This window comes from Schistocerca cancellata, chromosome 5 (assembly GCF_023864275.1).
Source record: "Schistocerca cancellata isolate TAMUIC-IGC-003103 chromosome 5, iqSchCanc2.1, whole genome shotgun sequence".
NCBI classification, from domain to species: Eukaryota; Metazoa; Arthropoda; class Insecta; order Orthoptera; family Acrididae; genus Schistocerca; species Schistocerca cancellata.
Window position 1 is genome coordinate 572,868,366 of NC_064630.1, and position 23,678 is coordinate 572,892,043.

Genomic DNA, 23,678 nt, shown 5'->3' on the forward strand with positions numbered 1-23,678 from the left:
CTGTACTGGAACTTAGCCAGTTCAAGCTTCCACTGGTTTTTGGTCACCACCTTGACTGATAGAAGATGCAGACAAGCCTGGGCCTTACTCTGACAATGTGCTGTACCAAATAACTGCAAATTAAAGTCTTCAACCTGTTGGACGAGGTACCTGGGTACTGCCACTCTGACTATATGTTGTGGTGCTGATTTGGGTCCTGGCCTTCCACCTTAATGGCACCTGTCATCTGTCAGAAGCTGTTGGCGCACATGCATCAATGAGAGTACTGGTGCAGGCTGCACTAGCTGCTGTTGAGCCACGGTAGGCTTGCGCATAGCTTCCTCTTCCAGCTACCTGCACGACCTCGTGCTTGGGTCCTGACCTACACTGTAGGCACACCCGACAAATGGTTGCATCCACAACCTTTGTCGTAATCAGTTGTGTGATTAGCAAGCCCACACCATGCTGGAGAAGACAAACCCTACTGTAAAGAAATCACAAGCAATAAATATGTTTCCAGACAATGGTGTTTCACTGGTACCTTAGGGTATAAGACAGCCGCCTATGCCAGCTCCTGGGCTCCCTCCTGCACATGTAGTGTCACCTGCTCAGTCTCCATGTTCACTAAAAATCGTGACCTGAGGGGTGACTATTGCAGTGCAGTGCAGTGATTTGAGTCAACAGTGGCAGTGCACATGATACACGTTTTACTCGTACCATATGAGGTGGTGCAGTGGTTAGCACACTAGTCTCACATTTGGAGGCTAATTGTTCAAACCCTCGTCCCGCTGCCAGATTTATGTTTTCCATGATTTCCTTAAAACATTTAAGGTAATTGCTGGGATGATTTCTTCAAAAAGGGCATACCCAATTTCCTTCCCCATCCTTTCCTAATCTGCACCTGTGCTTAAGTCTCTAATGTCCTCATGGCTGACAAGATGTTAAACACTCTTATTCCTTCCTACATTACTCATGAGCTTTCTAACCACAAACTGCCAATTTTTGGTGCTGTCTGACTAGTTAAATGTATGTAAGAACAAACTGTTATTTCATAAACTACATTATGCTTTGAAAATGGGTTAGCCTGAATGTCACTGTTTTGTATGAACTACAAGAACTAACAAACAATGGAAAATCCAGGATGGAATGTAACAATATTATGAAAAGGAAAGTTGTCACTCACCATATAGTGGAGATTCTGAGTTGCAGATAGGCACAACAGTCTTTCTGTTGTGGCTCTCTGCGACTCAGCATCTCTGCTATATGGTGAGTGGCAACTTTCCTTTTCATAATATTGCTACAAGAACTAATGTGATTTTGGTTTATAGAAAATGTTACTGATCGGAAATTTAGAAAAATACATGGACTTACTCTCTTTATGAAATGTGAATCCCTTGTTTACAAGTATGAGTGCCATAATGAAAATAATGGGGAATTACATGAAATTATTAATTAGTAAATTAGTACTGTATGTAATTTTTTTACAGGAAAATTAAGATAAGAAAAGTAGGTAGTCAAAGTTCATAATTTAACAGTGGCTATGACAAAATCTGCAATGGAAAACAGGGTTGCTTATGAACTTAAATGCTAGTTGTATCTTCAGTTAATTAGTTTCTGATAATTTTTAATACTTTACAAGAAAGTGGGAATGCTTAGCTTGGTATTTTGTGTGTGTCATTACATAGAATTGTACTAATTAACTCACACAGTTTTTCCTGTAACAAAGTATATTGCTAACTTTAAATAGATGTAATTTTTAATTAACATGTTTTATAATGAAACTGATGGTATCACTGGAATCAGTGCAATCAAAATAAGAATCTGAATAATAAATTCAAGTGCAGAACTAAGCCTAAATAAGAACTTGGGACTTTTAAGTATATGTTATAGGTAAATGTATATAAAATAAGATAAAAATTAGGAAAAAAATTGGTTAACTATAGGAGTAGAAAAACATAACAGGTCACAAGAATCCAATTTTCTTTGGTAACTCAGGAACTCTTCATGAATTAAAATTAAAATTTTTTTATGTTTACAGTTTGAGAAGTCCCCTGCATAACAGTTAAGCGATCCTTTGGATTGAAATAATTACACAGCTGCACTGGAATTTATTTATTTCAATGTGCCAAGCAGCTATATCACACAAATTTCCCTTCAGTTACAAATGTAAAACTGCCTAAGTTGATCACTGTTGTCTGTTCTTTTGGAACATCCAACAGCAAGCTAAGCTTTCCCACTTAGCAGGAAAGTACTTTAAATTACTGGAAACTAATTTGATTGAAGACGTGATTACCATTTAAGTTCGTAAGCAGTCCTATTTTCCATTTGAAGGACACTCCCATCTTTACTTAATCTATGAAACCATATGTGTCAGTCATAACAGAAAATCCCATTTTATGCTCAAGACGAGGGGGGGGGGGGGGGGGGGGGGTGTATAGTTTCAAAATTGAAAAGATGTCCTCTCTGAGTGCTGCAATGGGTGTAACAGAGCACCAAATGCAGTCACAGAGCTATGAATTCTGCAGTTCAGTTGGCCTGACTGCACAATAGAGTGATAACCTGGAGAAACGAGGCTGATCTAGGTTTGGTCCTACATCATTAAAAGTAGATTCTACCTGCCAATTTAAGGGTGTTTCTGGAAGTCACGTTCATCTAGTTGGTTCAGTCATGGTCTAGTGGTTAGTGTTGCTGCCTCTTGGTCACAGGGCCTGGGTTCGATTTCCGGCCGGGTTGGGGATTTTTTCTCTGCCCGGGGACTGGGTGTTTGTGTTATCCTCATCATTTCATCATCATCAATCGTAACAGTGCTCGATAGGACTGCGTAAAAAATTGGGACTTTGAGCAGGTGCTGATGACCGTGCAGTTGAGTGCCTCACACACCAATCATCATCATCATCTAGTTCTTTCTAGGCCCTTGGATGACTTGTGCTCTCAGGTTCTGTAAAAGCTTAGTTACGTATATAAACAACAACTACTACAATAATGATAGTTTTTCCTAAGGCTCAATGTCTTGGTAAAAATCTTTCTATTGGATGTCACTTTGGCAACTTGCATGACCCTAACTTACCCCAGTTATCCAATAGGGAAAAGGGGACCCACAGTTTCACACAGAATTGAAAACCACGTGTTGTTTCTGGTGACTCCCCACATCACTGAGAGGCAAAGGATAGGCTGAAACAAAAACTGAAGAAACCATGATCCGACAGAGATTCAATCCCGCAGCCTCTCGGTTTTCAGGCCTGCACTTTACTGCTAGACCATCAGGCTTGACATTTATTCAAGGAGCTCATGTATAGGTTTCAATGAGTGAGTTTGCAAGTACCAAAATATGTGACTGTATCTTTTGACTGCATAGTTTTAGAAGCTTAAATTATTTACACTACCCAGAGGCCACAGACCTTAGTATCTGACATGAATTTCAACTTGATAGATCAACCTGTTGCTGAGAAAAAGGTGTCTTAATAGAAGGCCAGACAGATAGATGGAAAACAAATGTCATTTTTTAAAATGTGATATAATTACAAATTAACGGTTTCAGATTTTTTTCCTTTACTTTTCTCAGTGAAACCTTGCCTCGTGTCAAATTTTATGATTGTATGTCAACAGAAAGTACCCTATAGATTTTGATGAGTGAGTTTGTGAGTATCAAAATATGTGACGCAAGTAGCAGTACCTTTTGATTGCATTGACTTGGAAGCATAAATTTTTTTACACTGCCAAGGGACAATAGACCTTGGTATGTGACATAAATTTCAACTTGATACCTCAGCTCATTTCTTAGAAAAGGGATGCAGACAGACAGACAAGAGGATGGACTTCAAAATTATCAAGGGTTCTATTTTTTCCAATTGAGGTATGAAACCCTAAAAATAGAAAGCAGGAAGGTGATGAAACGAATGCAGTAATGTGATCACATGTGTTTTGTAAGCGAAGAAAGTTTTGATATATCAAATCTAATATCACTTTGAAAAAAGTTTACAGCCTGCTCCTCCACTTTAAGGAGTATTAATATTGGTTATTTTTGTTGATATTTAACAGATTTTTCTCAATCATTTGGAATTTTTTCTGTTTCAGTTTTTTAATTTTCTTTTCATACTCATTTTCAGGCTTTATTTCATACTGTGTCGGATACACTTGATTTCACCAGATGAAATTTTATGTCACTGAATCAAAAATCTTATTCATATTATTCATCTTAATCATGTAAAAGCTGTACTTTTCATAAACAATTGAATAACCTTACTGTTAAAAATTAAAGTAATCCATCATACAAATACTAATTTGAGAACTACAAATTATATGTTGCACAATACGCTTTGTATATTTCTTATCAAATTTAGTTCCTGGAGCACAACACATTTTCTAACTCAGCCACTCAGTTACACAAAAAAAGACAATTTCTGAATCACCCCCCCCCCCCCCCCATTTTTTGGAAAATCTCTGCAGATGCTCAATGGGAGTGGAGCATGTTGTTGTCTGCAGCTCATGGCAGTACGATACGTTAAAGCACTTATTACAGTCAGTGCTGTTTTTCTGGGGGAACGCTGGGGGATGCATACCCCTAAACTTTTTCATTGATAAAGTAATTTTCTTACGATGTTGAGAACATGGGAGAGTGCCAAGGATTTATTTCACGGACGTAAATTTTTTATTTCATTTTTTCGTGTTGGTAATTGCAATATGAACGATACCAGTGCAGTTTTTGGTGGGAAAAGTGATGTCATTGACTGTTTCAAGCATTTAGAAGCTGCAGCAACCATTCTCGACAACTAAATAGCTGGCAGCCAGTTCAACAAGCATGTAGTGCCCTCGCCCGCTAATAGTGGGCAATGGTAGTGCTAAACGGATATGCGTATGCTCAAATGCCAAGCTACTGATAGATGTCTCTACGGTCCCCCTACCATGATCCTTCGCAATTCATTGCCATCTTTGTTTTGTTGTTCTTTATTCGTTTGCTGTTCTGTTCTTGTCGGTTGTGCAAGGTTTTACAGTGTGTCCTGTAAGTAAAGTTGTTCTCCTGAACCTGAGTACTGAACCTACATGTGAAAATGCAGCGAATGAATGTGTGCATGATAGAAAATTAAATAATCGTCCAGAATGTTGGACTTTGGAACAATAAATTTTCACTGCATTATAACCAATGTCGCAGTACCCTCAAACATTTTTTAGAAAAAAAGCACTGGTTACAGTTAATGACAGAGTAGACAGATGACCACTCACTTTAGTCACTTTTTTTTTTACAGTTTGTATTGACCTTCTGTTCAATAGAATGTGCATCACATCTCTGATTTGTATTTTTTCCTTGTGGTTCCAGTTTTTTAATCCTCCTAACATTGTAATCCCTTAGTATTTCTTTCCGCCTTCCAATTGTGGATGAGGTGGAAGTGGTTTCCGTCCTCTCTCCACATGACAATTTCTCCAGGATACTTAGATGTGAACTCAAGCAATCGTTGATGGAGCTCGTCAGATTCGTCCTTTGTTAAGGAGACAATGACATCACTGTAATACCAACGGCTTGAGACTTCACATAATCTAATAAACTGTCCAAACCATAAAAACATTTTGAGGAACTCATTTCGAATGTTATCAAAAAGTTCAGAATCATGCTGAAGTATTTTGCTGAAAGTCCATCTTCTGGTGCCAGTGATGATTGGATAGTTGTTACCAGGTAAATGAGCTGCCGGAGGGATGGTGGTTTGTTCAAGGCCGCTTCCATCATCGAGTGTATCAATGTGACTACTTCCAGTATTTTCTCCATCATTAAAAGGCTGCAAATAAATTGTGGACAATTATTTCATGATCATCGTCTGAATCGAATACTGCACCTAGAGAACCTCCGTTACGTACACTACGGAACAATGGCGTTTTGGCACATAACGCGCACCAAAAGCTAAATTTCGTTACAAGTTGTGGTGCAAATACACCTTCATGTAATTCAGTTGGCATTATAATTAAAGCCAAAGAATCGATATTAAACATTGAACGTATTAATTCTCTAGGTTTAGTTTCCAACATTTTATGCAGACATGGTTCACAAATATTGATCTGTTTGAAATTATCTGTTGGTATATATAATTTGATACGATAATATTCAACATGAACTTTAAATGTGCTATCAAACCAATTAAATGGTTGCATATCTGCCATAGCTAAATGACATATTATGGACCAGTTCATTGGTCTGTTTAATCTAAATTTGCGTCCAAACACAGTGGCATCAACTACAATTTCACGTATCATACGCACATTTACACTACTTTCAAAAATATAATTGTTTGGTAATCTATATTGCGACAATTGATACGTAATTTTCTCATTTCGGAAATGTAATATAATATCTTGTATTATAGTGTTTGGAAGATGCAATTGCAAACAATCTAATGCATTCTCTAAGCGTCCAATCACAATCATTCTACATAAATTATATAATGAAGCCATTGTTCTGTAGTGTACTTACAAACAATTCTTCCAATGTACAATCCCTTGATGTAGTTGCAACTGGTTGTATATCAGTCGAAGACATTGTGCAGTACACCGATTTCATGTCCCTTATATACAAGTCGCAGCACTAATGCCTGCAAAGATAACAGCTTTGCCTGACTTCAACTTTTTGCTGGCGTGGGTGCTTGCCGAGATAGTGTCTGAAAGACACTTGCAGGGACAGCCATGGCCGCCAAGGCGACATTGGGACCCAGTGACCCGGCGGCCTGGTGCCTCGAAACGAAACGCCACTTAGTGCCATGTTTCATGTTTCATGAGGCACCAGGCAGATGGAAGTTTGAAAACGCAGCAGTAACCATTATTTATCCATATGACTGTAAGCTCATTATTATATGAATATAATAGAGGGAAACATTCCACGTGGGAAAAATATATCTAAAAACAAAGATGATGAGATTACCAAACAAAAATGCTGGCAGGTCGATAGACACACAAACAAACACAAACATACACACAAAATTCAAGCTTTCACAACAAACAGTTGTTTCGTCAGGAAAGAGGGAAGGAGATGGAAAGACGAAAGGATGTGGGTTTTAAGGGAGAGGGTAAGGAGTCATTCCAATCCCGGGAGCGGAAAGACTTACCTTAGGGGGAAAAATGACAGGTATACACTCGCACACACACATATCCATCTGCACATACACAGACACAAGCAGACATTTGTAAAGGCAAAGAGTTTGGGCAGAGATGTCAGTCGAGGCGGAAGTAAAGAGGCAAAGATGTTGTTGAAAGACAGGTGAGGTATGAGCGGCGGCAAATTGAAATTAGAAATTAGCGGAGATTGAGGCCTGGCGGATAGCGAGAAGAGAGGATATGCTGAAGGGCAAATTCCCACCTCTGGAGTTCTGACAGGTTGGTGTTAGTGGGAAGTATCCAGATAACCCAGACGGTGTAACACTGTGCCAAGATGTGCTGGCCGTGCACCAAGGCATGTTTAGCCACAGGGTGATCCTCATTACCAACAAATACTGTCTGCCTGTGTCCATTCATGCGAATGGACAGTTTGTTGCTGGTCATTCCCACATAGAAGGCTTCACAGTGTAGGCAGGTCAGTTGGTAAATCACGTGGGTGCTTTCACACGTGGCTCTGCCTTTGATCGTGTACGCCTTCCGGGTTACAGGACTGGAGTATGTGGTGGTGGGAGGGTGCATGGGACAGGTTTTACACCGGGGCGGTTACAAGGGTAGGAGCCAGAGCCAGTCTGCAAGATCCGGGCAGTCGCAGAGGGTGGGCTTACTGGTAGTTGGGAGCTCCAACGTCAGGTGCGTAATGGGGCCCCTTAGGGATATGGCAGCAAGGGAGGGGAAGAAAACCAAAGTGCACTCCGTGTGCATACCGGGGGGAGTCATTCCAGATGTGGAAAGGGTCCTTCCGGATGCCATGAAGGGTACAGGGTGCACCCATCTGCAGGTGGTCGCTCATGTCGGCACCAATGATGTGTGTCGCTATGGATCGGAGGAAATGCTCTCTGGCTTCCGGCGGCTATCTGATTTGGTGAAGACTGCCAGTCTCGCTAGCGGGATGAAAGCAGAGCTCACCATCTGCAGCATCGTTGACAGGACTGACTGCGGACCTTTGGTACAGAGCCGAGTGGAGGGTCTGAATCAGAGGCTGAGACGGTTCTGCGACCGTGTGGGCTGCAGATTCCTCGACTTGCGCCATAGGGTGGTGGGGTTTCGGGTTCCGCTGGACAGGTCAGGAGTCCACTACACGCAACAAGCGGCTACATGGATAGCAGGGGTTGTGTGGCGTGGGCTGGGCGGTTTTTTAGGTTAGATGGCCTCGGGCAAGTGCAGAAAGGGCAACAGCCTCAACGGGTGCGGGGCAAAGTCAGGACATGCGGGGACCAAGCAGCAATCGGTATTGTAATTGTAAACTGTCGAAGCTGCGTTGGTAAAGTACCGGAACTTCAAGCGCTGATAGAAAGCACCGAAGCTGAAATCGTTATAGGTACAGAAAGCTGGCTGAAGCCAGAGATAAATTCTGCCGAAATTTTTACAAAGGCACAGACGGTGTTTAGAAAGAATAGATTGCATGCAACCGGTGGTGGAGTGTTCGTCGCTGTTAGTAGTAGTTTATCCTGTAGTGAAGTAGAAGTGGATAGTTCCTGTGAATTATTATGGGTGGAGGTTACACTCAACAACCGAGCTAGGTTAATAATTGGCTCCTTTTACCGAACCCCCGACTCAGCAGCATTAGTGGCAGAACAACTGAGAGAAAATTTGGAATACATTTCACATAAATTTTCTCAGCATGTTATGGTCTTAGGTGGAGATTTCAATTTACCAGATATAGACTGGGACACTCAGATGTTTAGGACGGGTGATAGGGACAGAGCATCGAGTGACATTATACTGAGTGCACTATCCGAAAATTACCTCGAGCAATTAAACAGAGAACCGACTCGTGGAGATAACATCTTGGACCTACTGATAACAAACAGACCCGAACTTTTCGACTCTGTAAGTGCAGAACAGGGAATCAGTGATCATAAGGCCGTTGCAGCATCCCTGAATATGGAAGTTAATAGGAATATAAAAAAAGGGAGGAAGGTTTATCTGTTTAGCAAGAGTAATAGAAGGCAGATTTCAGACTACCTAACAGATCGAAACGAAAATTTCTGTTCCGACACTGACAATGTTGAGTGTTTATGGAAAAAGTTCAAGGCAATCATAAAATGCGTTTTAGACAGGTATGTGCCGAGTAAAACTGTGAGGGACGGGAAAATCCCACCGTGGTACAACAACAAAGTTAGGAAACTACTGCGAAAGCAAAGAGAGCTTCACTCCAAGTTTAAACACAGCCAAAACCTCTCAGACAAACATAAGCTAAACGATGTCAAAGTTAGCGTAAGGAGGGCTACGCGTGAAGCGTTCAGTGAATTCGAAAGTAAAGTACTAGGTACCGACTTGACAGAAAATCCTAGGAAGTTCTGGTCTTACGTTAAATCAGTAAGTGGCTCGAAACATCATGTCCAGACACTCCGGGATGATGATGGCATTGAAACAGAGGATGACAAGCGTAAAGCTGAAATACTAAACACCTTTTTCCAAAGCTGTTTCACAGAGGAAGACCGCACTGCAGTTCCTTCTCTAAATCCTCGCACCAACGAAAAAATGGCTGACATCGAAATAAGTGTCCAAGGAATAGAAAAGCAACTGGAATCACTCAACAGAGGAAAGTCCACTGGACCTGACGGGATACCAATTCGATTCTACACAGAGTACGCGAAAGAACTTGCCCCCCTTCTAACAGCCGTGTACCGCAAGTCTCTAGAGGAACAGAAGGTTCCAAATGATTGGAAAAGAGCACAGGTAGTCCCAGTCTTCAAGAAGGGTCGTCGAGCAGATGCGCAAAACTATAGACCTATATCTCTGACGTCGATCTGTTGTAGAATTTTAGAACATGTGTTTTGCTCGAGTATCATGTCGTTTTTGGAAACTCAGAATCTACTATGTAGGAATCAACATGGATTCCGGAAACAGCGATCGTGTGAAACCCAACTCGCTTTATTTGTTCATGAGACCCAGAAAATATTAGATACAGGCTCCCAGGTAGATGCTATTTTTCTTGACTTCCGGAAGGCGTTCGATACAGTTCCGCACTGTCGCCTGATAAACAAAGTAAGAGCCTACGGAATATCAGACCAGCTGTGTGGCTGGATTGAAGAGTTTTTAGCAAACAGAACACAGCATGTTGTTATCAACGGAGAGACGTCTACAGACGTTAAAGTAACCTCTGGCGTGCCACAGGGGAGTGTTATGGGACCATTGCTTTTCACAATATAAATAAATGACCTAGTAGATAGTGTCGGTAGTTCCATGCAGCTTTTCGCGGATGATGCTGTAGTATACAGAGAAGTTGGAGCATTAGAAAATTGTAGCGAAATGCAGGAAGATCTGCAGCGGATAGGCACTTGGTGCAGGGAGTGGCAACTGACCCTTAACATAGACAAATGTAATGTATTGCGAATACATAGAAAGAAGGATCCTTTATTGTATGATTATATGATAGCGGAACAAACACTGGTAGCAGTTACTTCTGTAAAATATCTGGGAGTATGCGTGCGGAACGATTTGAAGTGGAATGATCATATAAAATTAATTGTTGGTAAGGCGGGTACCAGGTTGAGATTCATTGGGAGAGTCCTTAGAAAATGTAGTCCATCAACAAAGGAGGTGGCTTACAAAACACTCGTTCGACCTATACTTGAGTATTGCTCATCAGTGTGGGATCCGTACCAGATCGGGTTGACGGAGGAGATAGAGAAGATCCAAAGAAGAGCGGCGCGTTTCGTCACAGGGTTGTTTGGTAACCGTGATAGCGTTACGGAGATGTTTAACAAACTCAAGTGGCAGACTCTGCAAGAGAGGCGCTCTGCATTGCGGTGTAGCTTGCTCGCCAGGTTTCGAGAGGGTGCGTTTCTGGATGAGGTATCGAATATATTGCTTCCCCCTACTTATACCTCCCGAGGAGATCACGAATGTAAAATTAGAGAGATTAGAGCGTGCACAGAGGCTTTCAGACAGTCGTTCTTCCCGCGAACCATACGCGACAGGAACAGGAAAGGGAGATAATGACAGTGGCACGTAAAGTGCCCTCCGCCACACACCGTTGGGTGGCTTGTGGAGTATAAATGTAGATGTAGATGTAGATGTAGGGAAGGTGGTTTGGGTATTTCATAGGGATGAACTAAGAGGTTACGAAGGTTAGGTGGATGGTGGAAAGACACTCTTGGTGGAGTGGGGAGGATTTCATGTAGGATGGATCTCATTTCAGGGCAGGATGTGAGGAAGTCGTATCCCTGCTGGAGAGCCACATTCAGAATCTGATCCAGTCCCGGAAAGTATCCTGTCACAAGTGGGGCACTTTTGGGGTTCTTCTGTGGGAGGTTCCAGGTTTGAGGAGATGAGGAAGTGGCTCTGGTTATTTGCTTCTGTACCAGGTCGGGAGGGTAGTTGCGGGATGCGAATGCTGTTTTCAGGTTGTTGGTATAATGGTTCAAAGATTCCGGACTGGAGCAGATTCGTTTGCCACGAAGACGTAGGCTGTAGGGAAGGGACCGTTTGATGTGGAATGGGTGGCAGCTGTCATAATGGAGGTACTGTTGCTTGTTGGTGGGTTTGATGTGGACGGACGTGTGAAGCTGGCCATTGGACAGGTGGAGGTCAACGTCAAGGAAAGTGGCCTGAAATGAGATCCATCCTTCATGAAATCCTCCACACTCCAACAAGAGTATCTTTCTGCCGTCCACCTAACCTTCGTAACCTCTTAGTTCATCCCTATGAAATCCCCAAACCACCTTCCCTACCCTCTGGCTCCTACCCTTGTAACCACCCCCGGTGTAAAACCTGTCCCATGCACCCTCCCACCACCACATACTCCAGTCCTGTAACCCGGAAGGCGTAAACGATCAAAGGCAGAGCCACGTGTGAAAGCACCCACGTGATTTACCAACTGACCTGCCTACACTGTGAAGCGTTCTATGTGGGAATGACCAGCAACAAACTGTCCATTTGCATGAATGGACACAGGCAGACTGTTTGTTGGTAATGAGGATCACCCAGTGGCTAAACATGCCTTGGTGCACGGCAAGCACATCTTGGCACAGTGTTACCCCGTCTGGGTTATCTGGATACTTACCACTAACACCAACCTGTCAGAGCTCCGGAGATGGGAACTTGCCCTTCAGCATATCCTCTCTTCTCGCTATTCGCCAGGCCTCAATCTCCGCTAATTTCTAATTTCAATTTGCCGCCGCTCATACCTCACCTGTCTTTCAACATCTTTGCCTCTGTACTTCCGCCTCGACTGTCATCTCTGCCCAAACTCTTTGCCTTTACAAATGTCTGCTTGTGTCTGTGTATGTGCGGATGGATATGTGTGTGTGTGCGAGTGTATACCTGTCCTTTTTTCCCCCCTAAGGTAAGTCTTTCCGCTCCCGGGATTGGAATGACTCCTTACCCTCTCCCTTAAAACCTACATCCTTTCGTCTTTCCCTCTCCTTCCCTCTTTCCTGACGAAGCAACTGTTTGTTGCGAATGCTTGAATTTTGTGTGTATGTTTGTGTTTGTTTGTGTGTCTATCGACCTGCCAGCACTTTTGTTTGGTAAGTCTCATCATCTTTGTTTTTAGATATATTAAGCTCATTATTACTTAGTCTTCAAGGTATTTATTCTGTCCCAGTCATTATTTCATCCATGCAGGTGTGTGGAAATCTTTCGTTATCAGTTCACTATAACCAGGACACATCTGTTTCCAAATATGTAAGGAAAGTTTCAAACGGAACATTTGACTGTTCGTCTTGCAATTAAATGAATATATCATCAGATTTATAGATTACTTCCAGAAGTGATGCACCATATTTCAGTCAAGTACATCAATGCTAAACAAAGATGATGTGACTTACCAAACGAAACTGCTGGCAGGTTGATAGACACACAAACTAACACATACATACACTCAAAATTCAAGCTTTCGCAAGCAATCGTTGCTTCATCAGGAAAGAGGGAAGGAGAGGGAAAGACGAAAGGATGTGGGTTTTAAGGGAGAGCGTAAGGAGTCATTCCAATCCCAGGAGCGGAAAGACTTACCTTAGGGGGAAAAAAGGACAGGTATACACTCGCACACACACACACACACATATCCATCCGCAGATACACAGACACAAGCGGTCTGTATGTGCGGTGTGTATGTGCGGATGGATATGTGTGTGTGTGTGTGTGTGTGTGTGTGTGTGTGTGTGTGTGCGCGAGTGTATACCTGTCCTTTTTTCCCCCTAAGGTAAGTCTTTCCGCTCCCGGGACTGGAATGACTCCTTACCCTCTCCCTTAAAACCCACATCCTTTCGTCTTTCCCTCTCCTTCCCTCTTTCCTGATGAGGCAACAGTTTGTTGCGAAAGCTTGAATTTTGTGTGTATGTTTGTGTTCGTTTGTGTGTCTGTCGACCTGCCAGCACCTTCATTTGGTAAGTCACATCATCTTTGTTTTTAGGTATATTTTTCCTACGTGGAATGTTTCCAAAATGTGTAAATGAATACACCTGTCAACTACAATTATTTTATGTAAATGAGAATCATATATGTTGTTCCTTTTTGTGGTAAAAAGTGATTACAAAATGTAAGTTGTAGCATGATAAATAAGAAAGTTAAAGGTTAGCTCTGGCTTTCAGTAATAATTATTTATTTACAATGTGTTTTATAATTGTTACAATAACTGTCTGAAATATACTGCACAAAGCAACACACCATACTATCTCTGTCTGTCTCTCCATTTCACCGACTGATAAATGAGGTCTCCATCTTCGGACAGAGTAGCAATCACAGCTTTCTTTCTGACATTAGTTCCCAGTCTTCCAAAGGTTATAAATTCATAGAGAGAGATTGAACATTCTCGTTCCTTGCACAAAATGAGAAAATGTGCATGAAATTTAAGTGGGTCGCCTGCAACAAATAAATAATTTATTCTTCGACAAAATCAAAAGACATTTTACATTGTTTTATTTGTACACTGAAAAAGATGGTTTGTTTCTTCTGTGCAATGCTGTGTACTTTTTTAAATAACAGGTTATGACAGCTTTAGTTTTCTTATAACCGGAGGAAAAAAATATAGTGATAAAATTCCAGTTTTTATAAACTGAATGGATTGTCTGACAAGGGGACCCTCCATACTGTAAATCACGGATTTTGATGCGCTTCAAATATGCTGTAAAGGCACTTACCCTGAGTACCTGGCTATCCGTTTTTTTAGCGACGGGCCTTGGTTTTTGAGAAAATCGATTTTGAAGTTCATTGTATGCTTTGCATACCCATAACATTACATATATTCCGAGCAAGTCAGTGTAGCACAGCGGTAAAGGTTCACGGCTATCACACTAGAGGTACCGTGATCGAATCCTGCTCATATACTCCCCCCCCCCCCCCCCCCCCCAAAATTGATCGAATTTTTCAATTTTATTCCCACAAATATCAACAAACCGTGTAAGGTGTGTGAAATTATAAAGATATCTACATCTACATCCATACTCTGCAAGCCACCTGACTGTGTGTAGTGGAGGGTACCTTGAGTACCTCTATCGGTTCTCCCTTCTATTCCAGTCTCGTATTGTTCGTGGAAAGAAGGATTGTCGGTATGCCTCTGTGTGGGCTCTAATCTCTCTGATTTTATCCTCATGGTCTCTTTGCAAGATATACAAAGGAGGGAGCAATATACTGCTTGACTCCTTGGTGAAGGTATGTTCTCGAAACTTCAACAAAAGCCCGTACTGAGCGACTGAGCGTCTCTCCTGCAGAGTCTTCCACTGGAGTTTACCTATCATCTCCGTAACGCTTTCGCGATTACTAAATGATCCTGTAATGAAGCGCGCTGCCCTCCGTTGGATCTTCTCTATCTCTTCTATCAACCTTATTTGGTATGGATCCCACACTGGAGCAGTATTCAAGCAGTGGTACCGACGATCAACTTTATGTGATCATTCCATTTTAAGTCACTCCTAATGCCTACTCCCAGATAATTTATGGAATTAACTGCTTCCAGTTGCTGACCTGCTATATTGTAGCTAAATGATAAGGGATCTTTCTTTCTACATATTCGCAGCACATTACACTTGTCTACATTGAGATTCAATTGCCATTCCCTGCACCATGCGTCAGTTCATTGCAGATCTTCCTGCATTCAGTTATTAATTTTTTCTGTCATACAATATTACAAAATCTCGTTTTTCACTGTCCTCCACATTGCTTGATGTGCCAGAACAATATTGTGGGTGATACTTCTCATAGAAACAACCGAAGCACAAATTTTCACAGCACCACGTGCATTTTATGAAAGCAACCATCTTGCAGGCCCATGGTCTCTTCAAGAGCGATACCAGGAAACACAATTTTTTTGCATTCAAAAAGATTTCTCTTTCATCCGCTAATTTCAATGTGAACCATGCATATCTAATCATGCTTTCAAAATCATGTCTGCTGAATTGATGTAGGATTAGAGAATGTAATTTTATCGAATCTTCCCTAGAAGCGATCTCTCTATTGTCTTTCATGAAGTTGGGAGCATTCTGAAAAATTTTCATGAAGATATTCACCTGTCGGTAAAAATAAACATCACAGGGCTGGCAATAAGGAGTGCACTTTGGTGGAACTACTTTTAGGGTGCAGGTGCTCACTTTCCTTTCATCAGTGAATAGATGACTGTATAAAGTTTAATCGGTTTTCCCTTCCCACGAATCGATAATGTACAAAAAATTTCTGTCCCACGTACGGAAGAATTACAAAACGCAAAAATTCTTTGTACACTAGAAGTGAACTTCCCGGATTTCGTGCAGGACACGACTACATTTCTGTATTTCCCAGTTAATTCATCTACTCGGTTTTGAATGTTGGGAACAAATTTTCCGGATGGTTCTTGCATACATAAAAAAACATATGGGAGCAGGATTTGAACACGGTACCTTTAGCGCGGTAGCTGTTAACCTATCCCGCTGCGCTACGCTGACTTGTTCAGAATATACGTAATGTTACAGGTATACAAAGCACACAATGAACTTCAAAATCGATATTCTCAAAAACCAAGGCCTGACGCTAAAAAACCAGATGGCCAGGCACTCAGGGTTAGTGCCTCTACAATATATTTGAAGCGCATCAAAATCCGTGATTTATAGTATGGAGGGTCCCCTTGTGAGCATCAGGCCATGATAGGTATTTTAATCAACAGATTTTCTTAGAAAATTACAGAAGACGGCATTTTCCACTTGCTATAATAATAATAATAATAATAATAATAATAAGTCAACAATGAAGACATGGTTTACTTTAAAGGAAACTAATTGAATGAAAGTTCCTGCCACAGTTTTAATTTATCACAAAGGCTTATAACAACATTTAGATCTTAAGTTTTAATGTATTCTTAAAATGATTACCGTCCAAGCAGCTTTAAGTAATATAGCACTAAATGGGGAGTTCAATCTGTGATTATTGAGAAAAGGGGTATTAGATAGTTCATTTATAATTTAAACTGACCAGGACAGACAGCATCAGAGTTAAATCAAATTCCAATTTTCCTATATTTTATTCATAAGCTGAATTGACTAATTTGTTTTTAATATCAACTATGTCATTGGAGCATTTTCAATTATAATTTTGAAGTTTGATGTGACTTACCAAATGAAAGTGCTGGCAGATCGAAACAAACACAAACATACACACAAAATTCAAGCTTTCACAACAAATGGTTGCTTCATCAGGAAAGAGGGAAGGAGAGGAAAAGACAACAGGATGTGGGTTTTAAGGGAGAGGGTAAGGAGTCATTCCAATCCCGGGAGCGGAAAGACTTACCTTAGGAGGAAAAAAGGACAAGTATACACTCGCAAACACACACATATCCATCCGCACATACACAGACACAAGCAGACATTGACAAATGTGTGTGTGTGTGTGTGTGTGTGTGTGTGTGTGTGTGGAAAAATATATCTAAAAACAAAGATGATGTGACTTACCAAACAAAAGCACTGGCAGGTCGATAGTCAAACAAACAAACACAGACATACACACAAAATTCAAGCTTTCGCAACCCACGGTTGCTTCGTCAGGAAAGAGGGAAGGAGATTCCCACGTGTAATGTTTCCCTCTATTTTATATAGAAAGATGATGAGACTTACCAAACAAAAGCGCTTGCAGGTCGATAGACACACAAACAAACATACACACAAAATTCAAGCTTTCGCAACAAACTGTTGCTTCGTCAGGAAAGAGGGAAGGAGAGGGAAAGATCAAAGGATGTGGGTTTTGGAGTCATTCCAATCCCGGGAGCGGAAAGACTTACCTTAGGGGAAAAAAAGGACAGGTATACACTCGCACACACACACATATCCATCCGCATATACACAGACACAAGCAGACATTTGTAAAGGCAAAGAGTTTGGGCAAAGATGTCAGTCGAGGCGGAAGTACAGAGGCAAAGATGTTGTTGAAAGACAGGTGAGGTATGAGCGGCGGCAAATTGAAATTAGAAATTAGTGGAGATTGAGGCCTGGCGGATAGCGAGAAAAGAGGATATGCTGAAGGGCAAGTTCCCATCTCCGGAGTTCTGACAGGTTGGTATTAGTGGGAAGTATCCAGATAACCCGGATGGTGTAACACTGTGCCAAGATGTGCTGGCCGTGCACCAAGGCATGTTTAGCCACAGGGTGATCCTCATTACCAACAAACACTGTCTGCCTGTGTCCATTCATGCGAATGGACAGTTTGTTGCTGGTCATTCCCACATAGAAGGCTTCACAGTGTAGGCAGGTCAGTTGGTAAATCACGTGGGTGCTTTCACACGTGGCTCTGCCTTTGATCGTGTACGCCTTCCGGGTTACAGGACTGGAGTATGTGGTGGTGGGAGGGTGCATGGGACAGGTTTTACACCGGGGCGGTTACAAGGGTAGGAGCCAGAGCCAGTCTGCAAGATCCGGGCAGTCGCAGAGGGTGGGCTTACTGGTAGTTGGGAGCTCCAACGTCAGGTGCGTAATGGGGCCCCTTAGGGATATGGCAGCAAGGGAGGGGAAGAAAACCAAAGTGCACTCCGTGTGCATACCGGGGGGAGTCATTCCAGATGTGGAAAGGGTCCTTCCGGATGCCATGAAGGGTACAGGGTGCACCCATCTGCAGGTGGTCGCTCATGTCGGCACCAATGATGTGTGTCGCTATGGATCGGAGGAAATGCTCTCTGGCTTCCGGCGGCTATCTGATTTGGTGAAGACTGCCAGTCTCGCTAGCGGGATGAAAGCAGAGCTCACCATCTGCAGCATCGTTGACAGGACTGACTGCGGACCTTTGGTACAGAGCCGAGTGGAGGGTCTGAATCAGAGGCTGAGACGGTTCTGCGACCGTGTGGGCTGCAGATTCCTCGACTTGCGCCATAGGGTGGTGGGGTTTCGGGTTCCGCTGGACAGGTCAGGAGTCCACTACACGCAACAAGCGGCTACATGGATAGCAGGGGTTGTGTGGCGTGGGCTGGGCGGTTTTTTAGGTTAGATGGCCTCGGGCAAGTGCAGAAAGGGCAACAGCCTCAACGGGTGCGGGGCAAAGTCAGGACATGCGGGGACCAAGCAGCAATCGGTATTGTAATTGTAAACTGTCGAAGCTGCGTTGGTAAAGTACCGGAACTTCAAGCGCTGATAGAAAGCACCGAAGCTGAAATCGTTATAGGTACAGAAAGCTGGCTGAAGCCAGAGATAAATTCTGCCGAAATTTTTACAAAGGCACAGACGGTGTTTAGAAAGAATAGATTGCATGCAACCGGTGGTGGAGTGTTCGTCGCTGTTAGTAGTAGTTTATCCTGTAGTGAAGTAGAAGTGGATAGTTCCTGTGAATTATTATGGGTGGAGGTTACACTCAACAACCGAGCTAGGTTAATAATTGGCTCCTTTTACCGAACCCCCGACTCAGCAGCATTAGTGGCAGAACAACTGAGAGAAAATTTGGAATACATTTCACATAAATTTTCTCAGCATGTTATGGTCTTAGGTGGAGATTTCAATTTACCAGATATAGACTGGGACACTCAGATGTTTAGGACGGGTGATAGGGACAGAGCATCGAGTGACATTATACTGAGTGCACTATCCGAAAATTACCTCGAGCAATTAAACAGAGAACCGACTCGTGGAGATAACATCTTGGACCTACTGATAACAAACAGACCCGAACTTTTCGACTCTGTAAGTGCAGAACAGGGAATCAGTGATCATAAGGCCGTTGCAGCATCCCTGAATATGGAAGTTAATAGGAATATAAAAAAAGGGAGGAAGGTTTATCTGTTTAGCAAGAGTAATAGAAGGCAGATTTCAGACTACCTAACAGATCGAAACGAAAATTTCTGTTCCGACACTGACAATGTTGAGTGTTTATGGAAAAAGTTCAAGGCAATCATAAAATGCGTTTTAGACAGGTATGTGCCGAGTAAAACTGTGAGGGACGGGAAAATCCCACCGTGGTACAACAACAAAGTTAGGAAACTACTGCGAAAGCAAAGAGAGCTTCACTCCAAGTTTAAACACAGCCAAAACCTCTCAGACAAACATAAGCTAAACGATGTCAAAGTTAGCGTAAGGAGGGCTACGCGTGAAGCGTTCAGTGAATTCGAAAGTAAAGTACTAGGTACCGACTTGACAGAAAATCCTAGGAAGTTCTGGTCTTACGTTAAATCAGTAAGTGGCTCGAAACATCATGTCCAGACACTCCGGGATGATGATGGCATTGAAACAGAGGATGACAAGCGTAAAGCTGAAATACTAAACACCTTTTTCCAAAGCTGTTTCACAGAGGAAGACCGCACTGCAGTTCCTTCTCTAAATCCTCGCACCAACGAAAAAATGGCTGACATCGAAATAAGTGTCCAAGGAATAGAAAAGCAACTGGAATCACTCAACAGAGGAAAGTCCACTGGACCTGACGGGATACCAATTCGATTCTACACAGAGTACGCGAAAGAACTTGCCCCCCTTCTAACAGCCGTGTACCGCAAGTCTCTAGAGGAACAGAAGGTTCCAAATGATTGGAAAAGAGCACAGGTAGTCCCAGTCTTCAAGAAGGGTCGTCGAGCAGATGCGCAAAACTATAGACCTATATCTCTGACGTCGATCTGTTGTAGAATTTTAGAACATGTGTTTTGCTCGAGTATCATGTCGTTTTTGGAAACTCAGAATCTACTATGTAGGAATCAACATGGATTCCGGAAACAGCGATCGTGTGAAACCCAACTCGCTTTATTTGTTCATGAGACCCAGAAAATATTAGATACAGGCTCCCAGGTAGATGCTATTTTTCTTGACTTCCGGAAGGCGTTCGATACAGTTCCGCACTGTCGCCTGATAAACAAAGTAAGAGCCTACGGAATATCAGACCAGCTGTGTGGCTGGATTGAAGAGTTTTTAGCAAACAGAACACAGCATGTTGTTATCAACGGAGAGACGTCTACAGACGTTAAAGTAACCTCTGGCGTGCCACAGGGGAGTGTTATGGGACCATTGCTTTTCACAATATAAATAAATGACCTAGTAGATAGTGTCGGTAGTTCCATGCAGCTTTTCGCGGATGATGCTGTAGTATACAGAGAAGTTGGAGCATTAGAAAATTGTAGCGAAATGCAGGAAGATCTGCAGCGGATAGGCACTTGGTGCAGGGAGTGGCAACTGACCCTTAACATAGACAAATGTAATGTATTGCGAATACATAGAAAGAAGGATCCTTTATTGTATGATTATATGATAGCGGAACAAACACTGGTAGCAGTTACTTCTGTAAAATATCTGGGAGTATGCGTGCGGAACGATTTGAAGTGGAATGATCATATAAAATTAATTGTTGGTAAGGCGGGTACCAGGTTGAGATTCATTGGGAGAGTCCTTAGAAAATGTAGTCCATCAACAAAGGAGGTGGCTTACAAAACACTCGTTCGACCTATACTTGAGTATTGCTCATCAGTGTGGGATCCGTACCAGATCGGGTTGACGGAGGAGATAGAGAAGATCCAAAGAAGAGCGGCGCGTTTCGTCACAGGGTTGTTTGGTAACCGTGATAGCGTTACGGAGATGTTTAACAAACTCAAGTGGCAGACTCTGCAAGAGAGGCGCTCTGCATTGCGGTGTAGCTTGCTCGCCAGGTTTCGAGAGGGTGCGTTTCTGGATGAGGTATCGAATATATTGCTTCCCCCTACTTATACCTCCCGAGGAGATCACGAATGTAAAATTAGAGAGATTAGAGCGTGCACAGAGGCTTTCAGACAGTCGTTCTTCCCGCGAACCATACGCGACAGGAACAGGAAAGGGAGATAATGACAGTGGCACGTAAAGTGCCCTCCGCCACACACCGTTGGGTGGCTTGTGGAGTATAAATGTAGATGTAGATGTAGATGTAGGGAAGGTGGTTTGGGTATTTCATAGGGATGAACTAAGAGGTTACGAAGGTTAGGTGGATGGTGGAAAGACACTCTTGGTGGAGTGGGGAGGATTTCATGTAGGATGGATCTCATTTCAGGGCAGGATGTGAGGAAGTCGTATCCCTGCTGGAGAGCCACATTCAGAATCTGATCCAGTCCCGGAAAGTATCCTGTCACAAGTGGGGCACTTTTGGGGTTCTTCTGTGGGAGGTTCCAGGTTTGAGGAGATGAGGAAGTGGCTCTGGTTATTTGCTTCTGTACCAGGTCGGGAGGGTAGTTGCGGGATGCGAATGCTGTTTTCAGGTTGTTGGTATAATGGTTCAAAGATTCCGGACTGGAGCAGATTCGTTTGCCACGAAGACGTAGGCTGTAGGGAAGGGACCGTTTGATGTGGAATGGGTGGCAGCTGTCATAATGGAGGTACTGTTGCTTGTTGGTGGGTTTGATGTGGACGGACGTGTGAAGCTGGCCATTGGACAGGTGGAGGTCAACGTCAAGGAAAGTGGCCTGAAATGAGATCCATCCTTCATGAAATCCTCCACACTCCAACAAGAGTATCTTTCTGCCGTCCACCTAACCTTCGTAACCTCTTAGTTCATCCCTATGAAATCCCCAAACCACCTTCCCTACCCTCTGGCTCCTACCCTTGTAACCACCCCCGGTGTAAAACCTGTCCCATGCACCCTCCCACCACCACATACTCCAGTCCTGTAACCCGGAAGGCGTAAACGATCAAAGGCAGAGCCACGTGTGAAAGCACCCACGTGATTTACCAACTGACCTGCCTACACTGTGAAGCGTTCTATGTGGGAATGACCAGCAACAAACTGTCCATTTGCATGAATGGACACAGGCAGACTGTTTGTTGGTAATGAGGATCACCCAGTGGCTAAACATGCCTTGGTGCACGGCAAGCACATCTTGGCACAGTGTTACCCCGTCTGGGTTATCTGGATACTTACCACTAACACCAACCTGTCAGAGCTCCGGAGATGGGAACTTGCCCTTCAGCATATCCTCTCTTCTCGCTATTCGCCAGGCCTCAATCTCCGCTAATTTCTAATTTCAATTTGCCGCCGCTCATACCTCACCTGTCTTTCAACATCTTTGCCTCTGTACTTCCGCCTCGACTGTCATCTCTGCCCAAACTCTTTGCCTTTACAAATGTCTGCTTGTGTCTGTGTATGTGCGGATGGATATGTGTGTGTGTGCGAGTGTATACCTGTCCTTTTTTCCCCCCTAAGGTAAGTCTTTCCGCTCCCGGGATTGGAATGACTCCTTACCCTCTCCCTTAAAACCTACATCCTTTCGTCTTTCCCTCTCCTTCCCTCTTTCCTGACGAAGCAACTGTTTGTTGCGAATGCTTGAATTTTGTGTGTATGTTTGTGTTTGTTTGTGTGTCTATCGACCTGCCAGCACTTTTGTTTGGTAAGTCTCATCATCTTTGTTTTTAGATATATTAAGCTCATTATTACTTAGTCTTCAAGGTATTTATTCTGTCCCAGTCATTATTTCATCCATGCAGGTGTGTGGAAATCTTTCGTTATCAGTTCACTATAACCAGGACACATCTGTTTCCAAATATGTAAGGAAAGTTTCAAACGGAACATTTGACTGTTCGTCTTGCAATTAAATGAATATATCATCAGATTTATAGATTACTTCCAGAAGTGATGCACCATATTTCAGTCAAGTACATCAATGCTAAACAAAGATGATGTGACTTACCAAACGAAACTGCTGGCAGGTTGATAGACACACAAACTAACACATACATACACTCAAAATTCAAGCTTTCGCAAGCAATCGTTGCTTCATCAGGAAAGAGGGAAGGAGAGGGAAAGACGAAAGGATGTGGGTTTTAAGGGAGAGCGTAAGGAGTCATTCCAATCCCAGGAGCGGAAAGACTTACCTTAGGGGGAAAAAAGGACAGGTATACACTCGCACACACACACACACACATATCCATCCGCAGATACACAGACACAAGCGGTCTGTATGTGCGGTGTGTATGTGCGGATGGATATGTGTGTGTGTGTGTGTGTGTGTGTGTGTGTGTGTGTGTGTGCGCGAGTGTATACCTGTCCTTTTTTCCCCCTAAGGTAAGTCTTTCCGCTCCCGGGACTGGAATGACTCCTTACCCTCTCCCTTAAAACCCACATCCTTTCGTCTTTCCCTCTCCTTCCCTCTTTCCTGATGAGGCAACAGTTTGTTGCGAAAGCTTGAATTTTGTGTGTATGTTTGTGTTCGTTTGTGTGTCTGTCGACCTGCCAGC

At 42.9% G+C, this 23,678-nt stretch overlaps 1 protein-coding gene across 1 annotated transcript in view; it reads right to left on the reverse strand.

The window, feature by feature from the left end:
• Positions 1–13,642: 13,642 nt before the first annotated feature.
• LOC126187456 (tRNA-splicing endonuclease subunit Sen34) overlaps positions 13,643–23,678 on the reverse strand; it is a 75,652-nt gene continuing 65,616 nt past the window's right edge. The window contains exon 5 of the mRNA XM_049928547.1: positions 13,643–13,923. Coding sequence (XP_049784504.1) covers positions 13,733–13,923 — 191 coding nt within the window. The 3' untranslated portion in view covers positions 13,643–13,732. The remainder of the gene's footprint in view (positions 13,924–23,678) is intronic.